The sequence below is a fragment of the Lagenorhynchus albirostris genome, unplaced genomic scaffold, assembly GCF_949774975.1.
Source record: "Lagenorhynchus albirostris unplaced genomic scaffold, mLagAlb1.1 scaffold_336, whole genome shotgun sequence".
NCBI classification, from domain to species: domain Eukaryota; kingdom Metazoa; phylum Chordata; class Mammalia; order Artiodactyla; family Delphinidae; genus Lagenorhynchus; species Lagenorhynchus albirostris.
In genome coordinates this window covers 24,557-40,519 of record NW_026783535.1, presented here as the reverse complement: position 1 = coordinate 40,519, position 15,963 = coordinate 24,557, and the positions used below count along the sequence as shown (strand labels likewise).

Sequence of the window (15,963 nt, the reverse complement as noted above, 5' to 3'; positions counted from 1 at the left end):
AAGCACTGGTCCAGCCTGTGTTTGAATTAAAGGTCTTTAGCGGCAACTTGCCTGATGCAACACAGCAAGTATTTCCTGGCACCTGCTCTGGGCTCTGCCCGAGTCCAGGGTCCACCTCTCAACACCGTGGGATGCCTCATCCTCGACACCGTTGAAATCTGCATGGTCACGTGTGCAGAAATAACCATATACCGTGGCTTTGCCTTATACAAAATCGAGACCCTCTGCCTCTGTCTATGCTGCCATTCAAATTGTTCATGTACTTGAAGGCCGTAGCAACCAGAAGTGTCCTTTGGCTCGTAATGCTGCTGTGGTGGTTGCACTTCCAAAATAAAAGAATAAGTGGGTTTGCGTAGCAGCATGAAAGATGCAAATTAGACTCAAGAATGAACTCCCTGTCATTGCAAATAAAACACTAGAAAGGTTCCCAGGAGAAGTTCCAAAGTGCATGGAAGCCTTTTAAACAGGACAATTTGGGCATCTCTTGGAATGAGCTGGGTATCCAGCTCCATGTTACTACCTACTCTGGGAGTCTTTAGCTTAGGCGATGGGCTCAGTCTAGTCTATCTGGCCTTTCTCCATGACCCTCTTCCCCTGCCACCTTCTTTTCTATCCCTTGCCAAATGAGTATCTCCCAGATTTTCTTTTCTTTTCTTTTCTTAGCCCAAGGAACACACCTATCCTATAAAGTTCTCTAAGGCTATCACCAGTGTGGTAGCTATGAGCCACACGTGACTATTTAACTCTAAGTTAATTTAAAGTAAATAAAATAAACAGTTCAGCTCCTCAGATGCACTCGCCGCATTTCAGGAGCTCAGTAGGTATCTGTGGCTGGCGGCTACCATGCTGGACAACACAAAGTGCTACTGGGGTATTTCATCCACCCCGAAAGTGCTCTTGGACAATTGGACAGGGCTGCCCTAACACGTTCTCACAGAAACTCACCCGGGAGCCTGCGCACAGAAGGTCATCTCCCCGCTTGGCAGGCAAAGCTTGTCTTATCATTATGGTGTGTCTAGGAGTCCAAGGAACTCAGGTATCCCTCAGGGTCTTAAGATTTGGCCTGAAAGCCTTAAGCAGCAAGAGCCGTGCAGATCCCCCTGCCCTCCCAGCCCCTGAGGTCTGACCAGCTGCCTCTGTCTTTGTCTTGCCCTGCTGGGTCCCTCTGTGACTGGTGCCAGGACTGAGTCGGTGGCTGAGAAGATGTTGACCAATTGGTTTACTTTCCTGCTCTACAAGTTCCTCAAGGTATGATTGGATTCTGGGGGATCTCTGGGCCTACCTCAGTTTCCCCACCAGCCTGGGAATGAACCAGCATCCCCCCTATTTCCTCCACGGCCCCCAAGTCCACAGATGCTGGGGCTTAGCTCCTAGAACCCTGCCAAGAAATGTAGTTTCCCTTGTCATGGAGGGGACAGGCTCCTGACCATCTCAGGAGACAGAGACCCACGGTCAGGCCTGGCTTGAGAGGCACGGTTGCCACAGGCCGCTCTCTCACAGGTGAGGGGAGATGAGCTTCTGAGAAGACCCTGCATTCCCTTTTTTTCCTCTTGCTCTCCTCCTGCCCCTCCGGCCCCAGACTTACTGAGGCTGACGAGGGTCCTGGGCAGGTACAGGAGCGCGTGTGGCGGCAGATAAGCCGAGGACATGCCTGGGGGGTGGAAGAGCTGCTCGGCCTCCAATTACTAACTTGTTTTCTAAGGAGTTCATGCCACCGAGGACTGACCTCTGTCTCTCTCTCTTTTTTTTATATATATATCTTTATTGGAGTATAATTGCTTTACAATGGTGTGTTAGTTTCTGCTGTATAACAAAGTGAATCAGCTATATGTATACATGTATCCCCATATCCCCTCCCTCTTGCGTCTCCCTCCCTGTTCCACCCCTCTAGGACCTCTGTCTCTTGATGGGGCTGCAGAGAAAGCAGGGTGGAGTGAGGGCGGGGAGAGGGGCAGAGAGGGGGCCGGGGAGATGAAAAGAGAGCTCAAGAATGGCAGTGGGAGGGAGCAGGAGAAGAGGATTATAACTGAGGAGTGGAAAGCAGCCCTTCGGAGAGGCAGAGGCTGGGGGAGGCCGGGCTCCACACAGCATGACTCTCCTCCGTGTCCAGGAGTGCGCCGGCGAGCCCCTCTTCTCCCTGTTCTGCGCCATCAAGCAGCAGATGGAGAAGGGGCCCATTGACGCCATCACGGGCGAGGCCCGCTACTCTCTGAGCGAGGACAAGCTCATCCGCCAGCAGATCGACTACAAGACCCTGGTAAGCCAGCCTCCCAGCTCCTCCCCGTGGCTCTGGTGGCTGGGTTCTGGCCCTGCGCAGCCCCGGCCCAGCCGAAGGGATGGTGGAAATGCTGATGACCATCCTCTCTAACGCCTCTTTAACGCCACTGCTCTCAGCCACCTCTCCGGGTGCCCACTGCACGGGGCCGGCCTGGTGTTCCGCCTGTGCCAGTCACTCCATCTGAGCCGGTCACCTTGTCCTAACATGCCAGGGCACCTGGATTTGAGGACCGGTGGCTCAGACACACCTGAGCAACAGCAGGAGACCGGTGTGCTTTCAGGCCGGTGCACTGGATTGTGGGGCAGTAACCCCTTGCCGGCAGCTGGCTGACTGATCCCAGGGAATGAACTCCTTCTCAGCGGTTCTCCCAGTGGAGAACCCACACTTCGCAGACCAGTTCCAAGCAGGTAGCATGTAGAGCACGAAAGAGGGGAAGCCAGAAATGGTTGCTCGTGGTTCTGAAGGTCGCACCTACATGACCCGAGCTGTAGGATGGGAGGCCAGGCTGGCCTAGCGGTTTAAGGTGTTTGTCCAGGGAACAGGGGGACCCCCTCAGTGAAGGTTACACTCCCTTTCCTGCCAGAAACAGGCATCCTAGGAGGCAGCAAAGCTCAGCATTTAGGAGCGCGGGGTTTGGAGTGGGGCAGAGCTGGACTGGAGCTATGACTCCTCCTGACCAGCTGGGGGATTCGGGGCTTAATCTCTCCAAGTTTGGGTTTTGTTTTTTTAATCTGAAAAAAAAAACAGGGATAATAATAAAAGAGGGATAATGACAGCATGTAGCTCCCGAAGGTGTCCAGAAGATGGAGTGGGATCTGGTGTACAAAGCTGTGAGCCCAAGGTCAGCCCACTGCTGCCTCACGGGGGCTCTGCTTCCTCTTTCCCGCCATGACTGTCCGCTGGTGCCCACTGTCTCTCCAGGCGGGAGAGCTCACTCTTGGGCTTTTCTTGGAGAGAGTTGTGACCTCCCACCAGATCTTTTCCAGGAAAGAGAAGAGGAGGTAGAAGAAAGGAGTGAGAAAACAAGATAAAAGATAAATGTGGAGGGTGGTACGTGGGTGGAGCCCAAGAATGGAGGTGGAAGAGACAGCAATGGTGTTAAAGAGGACAGAGAATAGATGGGATTTAAAATGCAGTCATTGGGAAGTGAGACACATGACAGGCCAAGGCATGGCAGAGCCCGGCAGGGGCCGCGAGCCGAGGATGAATCCCAGACCCCGAGGCCAGCTGGGGAGACATCCCTGCCACTCTGAATAAAGCCAGTCCTGCTGGCTGGGCGTGATGCGACCGTGATGCACCTGTCCCACTCCATCCTCGGAGGGCCCTGGGAATCCCAGCAGGCATCTCAGCAGATTTGCCGGGATTGGCTCAGTTGACGAGGCTTTGAGGCAGCAGGGTGAGTGAGGGCCCTGCTTCTTTGCAGTCGTGATCTGCTCCGGAGGAGAGAGTTAGAGGCGCTGATTAAAAGGGGAAAGGAAGGGCTTCCCTGGTGGCGCAGTGGTTGAGAGTCTGCCTGCAGATGCAGGGGACACGGGTTCGTGCCCCAGTCCGGGAAGATCCCACGTGCCGTGAAGCGGCTGGGCCCGTGAGCCATGGCCGCCGAGCCTGCGCGTCCACAGCCTGTGCTCCGCAGCGGGAGAGGCCACAACAGTGAGAGGCCCGCGTACTGCAAATAAATAAATAAATGGGAAAAGAAAAAAAAAAAACCTTCCAAAAATAGAGACCAGAATAGATTTCTTAATGAGCTAGAACTACTGTTGAAATGTCTCCTGCCTGGTCTCTCCCTCTCTTTCCCATCTCATCAGCGGCTCCCCAGTATTGAATCCAACACGGTTGTAATAACACTCTGTCCCCAAATTGCAGCATCCTTTATTCCAGAGGCCAAACTACTGTTAGCACACCCAGCCTGGTTGCAGATGACTTCAAGAGAATGTGAGGAAATTGGAGTGGGTCAGGGACGCGCATCCATTTGAGGTGGAAAGAGTTGGGGAAGAGGCACCGTGAGGAAAGGGGAAGGAAATTACAGTTGTCTTGCTTGGAGAAGAAATGGCTGTGGGGAGGTTTCATAGCCATCCTCAGGCCTGTGAAAGGAACCCCCCCACGTGGAAGGGGGAGCAGCCCGGTGGTGGTGAGGAGGGGCCAGGAAGAAAGTGTGTTAGCAGCAGACAGGGCTGACCCGAGACTCCAAGATGAAGGGGTCAGAAAAAGACAGGGTGGCCTGCAATTCAGCACTGGCTGGAGGAGCCCAGGGTACTTTGGGCCAACTGATGGTAACCTTGTGCTGGGCGGAAAGGGTAGCCACAAAGAGTGAGACAGGTGCTGAGAGGCTCAGCCAGTATCACTTGACAGTCAGATGCACCACGTACGTGTAGAGTGATTAATTAGATTGAATTTGGACTAGCATGGCCTAGGGGCCTGCTGCTGGGCGTGCCCAAGGGCATAAACTGGGAGCCTGCTAGAGTGCTAGGTGCTCACCTGTGATCCTGCCTGAATGCAGAGTCTCAGACCCCATCCTCGACCTCCTGAGTCAGAATGTGCGTTTTCACAAAACCCCTTTAGTGATTCTATTCACAGGAAAGTTTGAGAAGCACTGACCTAGCAGAACAAACCCCAGGCAGTTGCTCTGAAAAAGCCAAGAGACCTGGGCGCGGGGCTGGGGAGGGGAACTTCCAGGTGGAGCTGGGGCTTGGCCAGCGGCCAGGGAACCTGTCCCTCCGTGGGGCCACTGCTGCTTCTCTGGATGCCCTGAAGCAGCCACAGAGTGGTTCTCATGGGGCCACCACGAACCCCAGGGGCAAGCAGAAATGTCAGGGGGGCATGCTCAGGTGGCAGCCCCCGCTTCATGGTCTCACAGCCCTGCCTGGGGGAGGCCAGGCTCCAGCACCACCACCACTGGCCCAGAGCTCAGGACCCCAGGGCAGCAGCAAGTACTAGGCTGTGCTTGGCCACGGAGGGGGCCTGGGAGGGGTCCCGGAAGGCTCTTAGGAGGCAGGGAATGGCCGGGAGAGGAGGGCACACAGGAGGAGCACGTGGTCCAGAGTTCCTTCCAGCATTGTTTTCGGTTTAAAACATTTTGAGGGTGACAGTTCGGTTTTATAGATTTAGGAGGTTCTCTTCTTAATGGAATGAGCATGTTCCCGTGGGAGCTCACAGCAGTCTGGTCGCTAATGAAAGGCAGGCGTCCAGGGGCCAGGGTTCTGACTGCCGCCACGTGGACCAGGAACGGGTGGGGATGGGCAGAAGGCTGTCGTCCGGATCTGCAGACCAGATGTACGGTTGGGAAATGGCTGGCGGGGGAGGCGGTACAGTGACGGTTCTGAGAAGGGAGCGCACAGAGGGCGCAGGCAGCAGGGTCAGACGGGCTGCAGAACCCGGCTCAGCGCGGCCATCTGGCAGCACCTGTGACCCACAGAGCCCACCCGGATCCACTCTGGTCCACCCAGAGATCCCACGATCTCACCACGGAGAGAGAGCCCACGCTGAGGACGGCAAGAGAAGCAAAACTGTTAGAAATGGCCCAGAACTTTTTTTTTAAAATAAATTTATTTATTTATTTATTTTTGGCTGTGTTGGGTCCTCGCCACTGCACGTGGGCCTTCTTTTCAGTCGTGGCGAGCGGGGGCTGCTGTTCATTGCGGTGCGCAGGCTTCTCATTGTGGTGGCTTCTCTTGTTGCGGAGCACGGGCTTCAGTAGTTGTGGCACAGGGGCTCAGTAGCTGTGGCTCAAGGGCTCTAGAGCGCAGGCTCAGTAGTTGTGGTGCACGGGCTTAGCTGCTCCGCAGCATGTGGGATCTTCGCGGACCAGGGCTGGAGCCCGTGTCCCCTGCATTGGCAGGCGGATTTTTAACCACTGCGCCACCAGGGAAACCCTGGTCCAGAACTTTTTAAAGGAAAAAATATAGTTTGGTGCATTAGGCAGAGTCTTAACTTATCTGACTAATTCCAGAAAGAGAAATGGAGGTCCTGAGCCAGGGTGGCCTCTTCCCCTAATACCAGGTTTCAGGTTCGGAGCCAGGAAGGGCTGTCAGGTGGCCTGAACTTGCAGTTTTTTAAAGGGCACCTTTTTTTTTTTTTTTGCGGTACGCGGGCCTCTCACTGTTGTGGCCTCTCCCGTTGCGGAGCACAGGCTCCGGACGCGCAGGCTCAGCGGCCATGGCTCACGGGCCCAGCCGCTCCGCGGCATGTGGGATCTTCCCGGACCGGGGCACGAACCCGTGTCCCCTGCATCGGCAGGCGGACTCTCAACCACTGTGCCACCAGGGAAGCCCTAAAGGGCACCTTTTAATTTTTAAAGAACACGCTAAGCTTCTTACAGATTCTCCAACCTCCGATCAGCCCAGAACCCTCACAAAAATCGAAGCACATGAAATCTTTGGAGAAAGGAGCCAGATTCCCATTAGTGGGGGTGTGTGTATGGGACAGAGTAATGAGAAAGACAGACAGACACACAGGGATGGGGGCTGGGGGTTTCAGAGGTGGGCGAGGGTCTGGGTGTGCTGCTGAGTTACTGCCTAGTGAGTGTGTGTGTGTGTGTGTGTGTGTGTGTGTGTGAGTGAGAGAGAGAGAGTGGTGGCAGGGGGACATGCAGTAGTGTCCATTCTCTGACACGTTGCCCCTCATTGCCCCCTCCTGCTTGGACATTGTTCCCTTTGATAAATCAGGATTTTAATGGAGTCTCTCGTGAAGAGTGAAATATGCAGCTCCTACTCCTGCAGTGATGCTGAAGCTGTACCGCTTTCCTGCTGCTTGTGGGGACGGGAAGGGTAGAGGGCTTGGCTGGGGTCACCCCGCCGCTGTCCAGTCCAACCTGCCGAGGCGGAGCCAGTCAGGATAGGACTCCAGGATGCGGCTGGCATTCCCAGGGCTCTCCATGCTGCCCTCCCCACTCACCGCCTCTCCCCACCGCCCGCAGGTCCTGAGTTGTGTCAACCCAGACAATGCCAACAGCCCTGAGGTCCCAGTGAAGATCCTCAACTGCGACACCATTACTCAGGTCAAGGAGAAGATTCTGGACGCCATCTTCAAGAATGTGCCCTGCTCCCACCGGCCCAAGGCTGCAGACATGGACCTGGGTGAGTAGGGCCGCCCACCCAGGAGGCTGTGCTGTGACTGCTTGGAAGCCCCTCTTACCGACCAGTGGAGCCAGGGTGCAGGGAGCAGGCGTGCACGGCCCCCAGGAGCCCAGGAGGTGCACCTTCATGGCCACTTAGTGAGCAGTAAGCAGAGGGGGGACCACAGTCTGCTGGTGATCTGACTGCCTCTGGGATCTTTAGAGTAGCCGAGGGGTGGGAGTGGAGGTGTCACATCGGCAGTGAAGAGGATTTAGTCTGAATCTGTGTGGCCCAAGGTCTTGCCACTACCTGCGTCGTGCCCCCAGGCCCTTCCCTTCGCCTCTGTTCTGTGCGTCTAATTTTTGCTGACTACCGAAGGCAAGAGGGATCTGGGTCAGTGATGGAGGATGGAGAGAAAGGATAGAGAAAAATAAGCTATGACAGCCTACTGGGGAGTAGGATGACATTTTATTTGAATGTTCCACGAATAGATCGCATAGCCTATATAAACAAGGGCATGCCACTTAGGGCCAGCTGTCCTTGGATCCCGTTATGGCTTGCCCGAGTGTTTAATAAGATATCGTCCTGGGGAAATCCTAGTGGGGAGCCCCAAGCTCCAGAGAGGCCGGGGCTGAGGAGAGGCAGTGTGGCATTGTGGATCAGCACCAAACATGCCTGGGTTTGAGTCCTGGTTCCACCAAGTCCTAGCTGTGTGACCTTGGTCTAGTTACTTAACCTTTCTGTGCCTTAGTTTCCTTGCCTATAAAATGGAGATTAATAATAGTGCCTGCCTCACTGTAAGAACGAAAGGAGATGATGCACGTAAAAGCCTCTGATGCACTGTCTGGCCCATAGTACGTACTCAGTATTGGCTGCTGCTGTTACTGATTGTGAAGATAATAGTGGTAAGGAAACGGTATGTGTCTGTTTGTTGGTCCTGGGCCTGGAGGAAAAGGTGTTTTTGTGTGTATGTGGTTGGGTCTGGAGATTGGTGGAAACATAGAGGTGGGAGGACCTCCAGAGGCCCCTAATCCATCCATCTGGCCTCTCTAAGCTGGCTTCAGCTAAGCCATCCAAGACAGATGGGCGTCTGTGCTATTTTCTAAACTCCACAGGGAATTTGATCCCCTCCCAGTGCCTCGCCCCACCTGCCCCCAAATTCTGATGCCTAAAGACTCAAGATCAGGAATTTCTGCTCACTCACCTTAATTCTTACTGCTTCCCTTCCCCCATCTCCTCCTGGCTGGCTGTTGGCGGGATGTGTTTGGCCCTGTGCCTGGAGCTCCATGGCCCCAGGGAGAGAGACGGGCTGAGCATGTGCTCCCGTTCACTTTGGAGGTGTCTCTGTGTATGTTGTTTCTAGGACCAAGAGGAAGCATCTGTGAGAGTCTGCAGTTGGGGGGGGGGGTGTTGGGCGAGTGTGTCCATGTGTGTCCCGGGCACTGGTCCCTAGAGTTGGAGTGGGCATTTCTGTCTGTATGCGGGTGATTCTGCTGCCATGAACGTCCCACAGACTGATGGAGCCAAGGGCTCGCTTACAGAACCAGTGCAAGAGAAAACAGTTACTGGGAAGGAAGACCCCTGTGTTTCCCACCCCCAAACAATTAAGTGGGCTACTGCATAATGGGTCTCCCAGGGAGAGTTGGAATTCACTAGGGTAACCAGGTAGCACTCACCATGCCTTTTGTTCATCTGTGGGAGCCATGGCAGGGTCCACCCTCGGCTTTTCAAAGTCATTATCTGCAAAATGGGTGGGTGGGAGGAGAGCCCTGGCCTAGCGGGGCCAAGAGGAGGAGCTGTTATAAGAACCTGTATCTTTATGCCGAAGGTGTTTGGAGAGCTCACGGGTGCGGGTGCATGTAGAATTGTGCGCTTCTGGTGCTTGGGAGTGGGGTGACCTCCCATGGGGGAGAGAGACCACGTCATGGCTGGTGGATGCTGCTCAAGACCAGCCCTCCCAACCTGGAAGCCACACACCCAGAGCTTGGGAGGGGAAGGGGCTGCTTTTTAACTTCAGAACATTTGCTGGGTTCTAGCCCAGCAAAGCATCATTAATGAAAGGATGTGATGCATCTGGAGTGAAGGCAGCAGCATCCAGAGCAGCCACGGCCACTTCCTGCTGTCCACTTCCTGCTGTCCACTTCCTGCCGTCCACTTCCTGCCGTCCACCTCCTGCCATCCACTTCCTGCTGTCCACTTCCTGCCACCCACCTCCTGCTGTCCACTTCCTGCCGTCTACCTCCTGCTGTCCACTTCCTGCCATCTACCTCCTGCTGTCCACTTCCTGCCATCTACCTCCTGCTCTCCACTTCCTGCCATCCACCTCCTGCTCTCCACTTCCTGCCATCCACCTCCTGCTGTCCACTTCCTGCCGTCCACCTCCTGCTGTCCACTTCCTGCCGTCCACTTCCTGCCGTCCACCTCCTGCCATCCACTTCCTGCTGTCCACTTCCTGCCGTCCACTTCCTGCCGTCCACCTCCTGCCGTCCACTTCCTGCTGTCCACTTCCTGCCACCCACCTCCTGCTGTCCACTTCCTGCCGTCTACCTCCTGCTGTCCACTTCCTGCCATCCACCTCCTGCTCTCCACTTCCTGCCACCCACCTCCTGCTGTCCACTTCCTGCCGTCTACCTCCTGCTGTCCACTTCCTGCCATCTACCTCCTGCCATCCACTTCCTGCTGTCCACTTCCTGCCATCTACCTCCTGCTGTCCACTTCCTGCCATCCACTTCCTGCTGTCCACTTCCTGCCGTCCACTTTCTGCCATCCACTTCCTGCTGTCCACCTTCTGCCGTCCACTTCCTGCCGTCCACCTCCTGCCATCCACTCCCTGCTGTCCACCATGAGTGAAGGAAGCCTGAGGGCTGAGCAGCAACCAGGACCCGCCTGAGAGCTGTTACTCTCTCAAGCTAGAGGCTGCTCAGGCCAGGGGCTGGGCCTCTAGTGACACAGTGCTCGCCAGGTCCCAAGAGGACAAAGGACCTACCTTTCCCATCATAGGAGCTGCTGGGCAGGATGGAGGGGCCACCCCGGAGGCACAAGGCCTCACAGCAGGGAGGGTAAAGGGGAGAAGCCAAAGAAAGGAGGCAGTTTGAGTCTCAGGGCCCCATCCTTCTGGGGAAGGGGAGTCACACTGAACTTCTCACAAAGGCCTCCCATGATGGGTGCTCTTCTGAGCAATTTCCTTCTTTTCTATTAAGTCCAGGGTCTGGAGCTGCTCCCACAACTCTGGTCTTCTTTCTGCCAAAGCCAGATAACAAAGAAAATGGGGCCTCCTCCGACACCCAAATGCTTCTTCCGCAAGGTTTGATTTGACTCAGTTGCATGGCCCCCAAGGAGAGAGAGAGGCAAGGCGAGTTTTTCCCATCATGTAGGTGAAAGTGCTTTGAAAGCAGTTTACAAATATAAGGTGTGATTATAATCAAAAATTAATCTATGCCAAAGGGACACATAGCACATAGGCACGGAGAAGACTCTGAGCCACATGCGTTGACAGAGGCAAGACAGCCAAGCATCCCCCCTCCACCTCACTTCCCCCCCATGCCTCCTCCTCCTGTAGCTGAGGGCATTGGGCAAAGACTGCCTTCCCCCTCCTGATGCCCAGCCCCTGGAAAGGCGAGGACATCTGTCCCAGGCCAGCTCAGAAAGAAGCAAAGGCATTTTAAGCTGCCTCTGTAATTGCCCCAAGTAAATCCAGCCCCAACCCCTCCTCCTGCCTTTCATCATCAGTGGTGCCTGGCCTGGCCTAGCCCCTCCTTCCTGACACTTCTATTCATTGCTCCTCTGACTGAAGCTCTCCCACGCCACCCCCTCTACCCCTTCACCTGCTTTTCCAGGCATTAAGGAGCCAAGATGGGGAACTGTATTAGCCAGGGTTCTCCAGAGAAACAGAACCAATAGGATATGTTTACACAGAGAAAGATTTATTTGAAGGAATTGGCTCATGCAGTTATGGAGGACTTAATAATAGACTAGGAGGAGTCTGTTTGAGCTGCCGTAACAGAACACCATAGACTGGCTGGCTTATAAACAACAGAAATTTATTTCTCACAGCTCTGGAGGCTGAGAAGTCCAAGATCAAGGTGTCGGCAGACTCAGTGTCTGGCGGGAGCCCACTTTCTGGTTCATAGATGGCCGTCCTCTTGCTGGGACCATACATGGCAGAAAGAGGGCAAGGGAGCTCTCTGGGGTCCTTTTTATAAGGGCACTAATCCCATTCATGAGGGCTCCACCCTCATGACCTGATCACCTTCCAAAGGTCCCCACCTCCAAATGCCATCACATTGGGGGTTAGGATTCAACATGTGAATTTTGGAGGTGACACAAACATTCAGTGTCTAGCATGGAGGCTAGCATGTCCAAAATCTACAGGGTAGGCCAGCAGGCTGGAGACCCAGGGAAGAGCCACGTTGCAGTTCAAGTCCAAAGGCAGCTGCTGCAGAATTCCCTCTTGCTCAGGGGAGGTCAATCTTTTGTTCCACCCAGGCCTTCACCTAATTAGATGAGGTCCACCTACATTATGGAGGGCAATTCGCTTTACTCAAAGCCCATCCATTTAAATATTAATGTCATCCAAAAATACCCTCATGGAAACATCCAGAATAATTTTTGACCACCTGTCTGGGCACTGTGGCCCAGACAAGTTCACACATAAAACTAACCATTGTAAGAGCCAAAGTGAAGGACACAGAACTTGCCTTTCTTTCAGTCTGTTGGAATCTAGGGAAGGAAAGATATCCCAGGCAGGAGTTAGGGACTGCGCTGGGGCACGTGGGCCTTGGAGTTTTCAAAGCCCAGTGCCAGGGGCTCCCTGCTCTGCTATATGTGAGGCTGTTCTTACCAAGCTGATGCCCCTTTCCACCCACAGGTATCGGGTAACCCGATGCCCCTTTCCACGCACAGGTATCGGGTATAGGTACCCCCTTACACCACCAAACTCTTCGACCAACATATCATAAGAGCCTGCCCTGGGGCAAGCTCTGTGCCAGGCACAGAGGGACCAACGTGACTAGGAGTTCCTCATTGCTTCGCACAGTAGCAGGAGCCTGGACACTTGTCTTTCTGAGCCAAGGGACTCTTTGTTTTCTCCCTTCACTCCCCAGAGGAAATAACTGATGCCATTCTGTTCTACTGCACAGAAGACTCTGCAGCTCAGAGAGGCACAGAGCCTGGGCCCTGGTCACACAGCAGGGAGGTGGAGAGAACATCCATTCCCTTTCCACGCAGGCTCCTCCACAGGCCGTGACCTCCAGAGATTCCTCTGGTTTAAAGCAAATGCCCCATCAATAGCCCCGGAACTACGCCACCCCTTCTGTCTGAAAGGGTATATTTTTTCAAATAAGTAATTCCTGTATGCAATAAAAAGATACACTATCTTCTGAGAGAAATATAAAGAGTTCACAGCAGCTGTCGCCCCAGTTTGCATTTTCCACTGCACCTGATGGGAAGGACAGATAAAGATAATGGGATTTTTTTTCTTTTTTATTTCACCTCCCTCTCTCCCTGGAAGGTGGAAGTGTAACAAATTGGATTGTGAGTGTGTCTGTCCTTTGTGCTTGGAGCCTGGAGCAGGGCATGGGGCTGCGGGCAGAGCTTCCGAGGGAGGTCAGAGCCAGCAGTTTTCCCTAGATGCCTTGCATATGAATACCTGGGTCACCTTTCCTACCTAGGTCACCTTTCTTCCTTCCCACCGCCCACCCCCTGCCTCTTGAACTCTTCTTTGACACAGCACAGGCGTGGCACACCACCCTGGAGCGCCACCAGAGCCTCCTCCACATGATTCCATATTCAAGAACATCCACTAAGCTCTCGCTTACCTCTCTTAAGTCGAGTAGCAGAGCACAGTCTGCTTTTCCCTTTAGCTCTCTGGACTTCCCTGAATAGCGACAACTAGCCGGTGCACAGCTCTTCACAGTTTACAACGACCCAAGGCTTTGAAAGCAGACAGCACCGTTCAATTTAGGAATTTCTTCTTTTAAGCACCACGTTTCCTACTTTGATTATTTTGTATTTTAGAACTTGCTCTCACCATAAAATTATACCTTTTTTATTTTTTTAGAAGTTTATTAATTTATTTATTTTTTCTGTGTTGGGTCTTTGTTTCTGTGCAAGGGCTTTCTCTAGTTGTGGCAAGCGGTGGCCACTCTTCATCGCGGTGCGCGGGCCTCTCACTATTGCGGCCTCTCTTGTTGCGGAGCACAGGCTCCAGGCGCGCAGGCTCAGTAATTGTGGCTCACGGGCCTAGTTGCTCCGCGGCATGTGGGCTCCTCCCAGACCAGGGCTCGAACCCATGTCCCCTGCATTAGCAGGCAGATTCTCAACCACTGCACCACCAGGGAAGCCCTATACCTTTTTAAAATAAACCATATTTAGGTGGTCCCCCCTCCCATTCCTGAGTCAGTTTCCCGACCGTTTGCAGTGACGCTGATTCTGTCCCAGCTCTTTTCTGATGCCGCTCCCGCACTTGGGAGCGGCAGGTTGCCGAGGGTGTCTGGGCTGTCTGTCTCCTTGGGGCTCACCTGCCGACAGGTGTGCGGCGGTAGAGTCGTGTCTCCTCCTCCAGCCTTCTGCTCGGGACCCTGGTTTGGGAGGTCAAGAGGACCCTGTGCAGGCTGGTGAGACTCTGCTCAGCGCCCCACGGGGAGGAATGGTGGCCCGGGGTGGGAGGGCAGACAGCTGGCTCTGAAATTGGTTCCTTGTGGATCAGCGGGGTTGACTCGGCCAGTTCTAACCAGCCTGGTGGGCGCCTCCTTCCCCCCTCATCCCTCCAGGTCAGTCCCTCCTAAAGCTTCCTTTGATGGGTCTGAGGAGAGATGGACTGGACTGGACTGGGGGCGGGGCGGGCAGAGGTTTGTTGCTGCAGAGCCTTAAGTGTCCTCAGCCTGGGGTGAGATGCTATACTTGTGTGTGCGTGTGTGTGTACGCACACGTGTGTGCCCGTGCACCCAGCTGCATATGCACACGCCACAAGGGTCAGAGCTGGTGAGGCGCCGTGCTCCCCAGGGAGCTCAGAGTATGCACTTGAGGGGAGGCAGCTACCCGCCAGCATCCCAGTGTGGCCACGGCCCAGGTCCCAGTCTGGCCGTCACGGCCCTTCCTCCACGCTCCCGACACCGGGTGGCTCACGCGCATCGTTGGCACCGCGCCACAGAGCTCCGAGTTGTGATGACCTCCGGGTCTGTCTTCCCAACCTGTTTCTTTAATTTCCCAGTCGTAAAATCGGAAGAATGAGTGATAATCACTTCAGAGAGCTTTCACTTCGGGCAGTGGACGTGCCCAGTTGAGGTTCTGGAGTTCAGCTCTTCCTTTGTCCCAGGTTCTAACAGCGCGGCTCACACTTCAACTCTCACTGTAGCTCACTGTCTGCCCACCGTGGAGCAGCAACACACAGGTAGAAAAGCCTTTCACTGCTTGGAAAATAAGCCGCCGTTACTCGCTCACTTACTCTTTCCCTTCTTTGTCTATTCACTCTTTCACTGATGTATTATTCAGGTAATAAATACTCATCAGGTACTTACTGTGTCCCAGGTGCTGGGCTAGCCCTGCTGGTAGACATCTGGCAGCAGCATTTTTGTACTTCTAAGGAAAGCCATCATTCCTTGACTGCCCTGGGGGGAGCGTGGCCACACTCTGTCCTTTTCGGCTGGGGACAGAGATGGCAGACTGACCTTCATCTGCTTACATAATTACTGGACGTGATTCAGAGTCAGGGCTGCTGAGTAGGGCTGCGCAGGCTGCGCACTGGACAACTTCAGGCCAGTTGTGGAACAGGAAGTCCTGTCTCTCGCTCCCGAATTAGTCACCGGCTGTCACTGCTGAGTCCCCCAGGCTGTGTGGCTTGTTCAGATCCCCGAGAGGTGCTCCAGTGCCACCAGCAAGGGTGCCAGTGCAGCTGATAGGCCAGAAAGCCCCCACGGCCTCTGCAGTGAAGGACACTCCTCTTCCCTTGCGTCCGGCCAGTGGACTTTGTGTCCGGAGCTCGGCCCCAGCTCCTCCTCTGGACCCCAGGTGGGGAATGCAGAACACTGCCTGCCTGCTGTACCCTCACCCATGCAGCCTCTGACTTACTGGCCCTGGCACTATTCACCAGGGAAGCGGGGAGACCCACGAGGCTTTATCTTTCAGGACCCACTGTGCGACTGGGACAAAACATACCACTGCCACATCCTTGGCCCCGGCTGGTCTTCACCAGAGTCCCTCTGTACCACGTAATGCGCTCTCTCACCAGCTGGGAGACATTCTGCTTATTTTCCCCTAGCCACTCAGAAAACAGGCACCCATACCTGCCTGCATAAAATTTAAAACAAAAACAAACAACATGACAACAACAAACAGAATGCTGCTGACCCCTTGCCCTCGTGAGGCATCTCCCCTTTCCTCTACCACCTTACCTGCCCCGAGGCCCTCACCTCCATGATCGTTCCAGCTGTGCCACCAACAGCACTAAATGATGGGCAACCCCCAGAGACCGCTCAAGGCTCTTCCGCTCCAGCGGACACGCGTGGCACCCTCGTGTTTCCATTCCTGGGACAGCCCGACGCTACAAGAAGCTCTAAACAGGCAGCAGACAAGCCCGGGAGCCGGAGGCAGGGACCTGGATGTTAGGAGCATCTCTGCTCCCCCTAAGGGCAGGCA

The 15,963-nt window shown here is 54.6% G+C and overlaps 1 protein-coding gene across 1 annotated transcript in view; it reads left to right on the top strand.

Annotated features, from left to right (window-relative positions):
• Positions 1-15,963, top strand: part of LOC132514357 (plexin-A4) — a gene marked incomplete at its 5' end in the record, with an annotated part of 100,028 nt that overhangs the window by 63,601 nt on the left and 20,464 nt on the right. Inside the window, 3 exons of the mRNA XM_060138975.1 lie at positions 1,182-1,248; positions 2,111-2,257; positions 7,191-7,350. Coding sequence (XP_059994958.1) covers positions 1,182-1,248; positions 2,111-2,257; positions 7,191-7,350 — 374 coding nt within the window. The remainder of the gene's footprint in view (positions 1-1,181; positions 1,249-2,110; positions 2,258-7,190; positions 7,351-15,963) is intronic.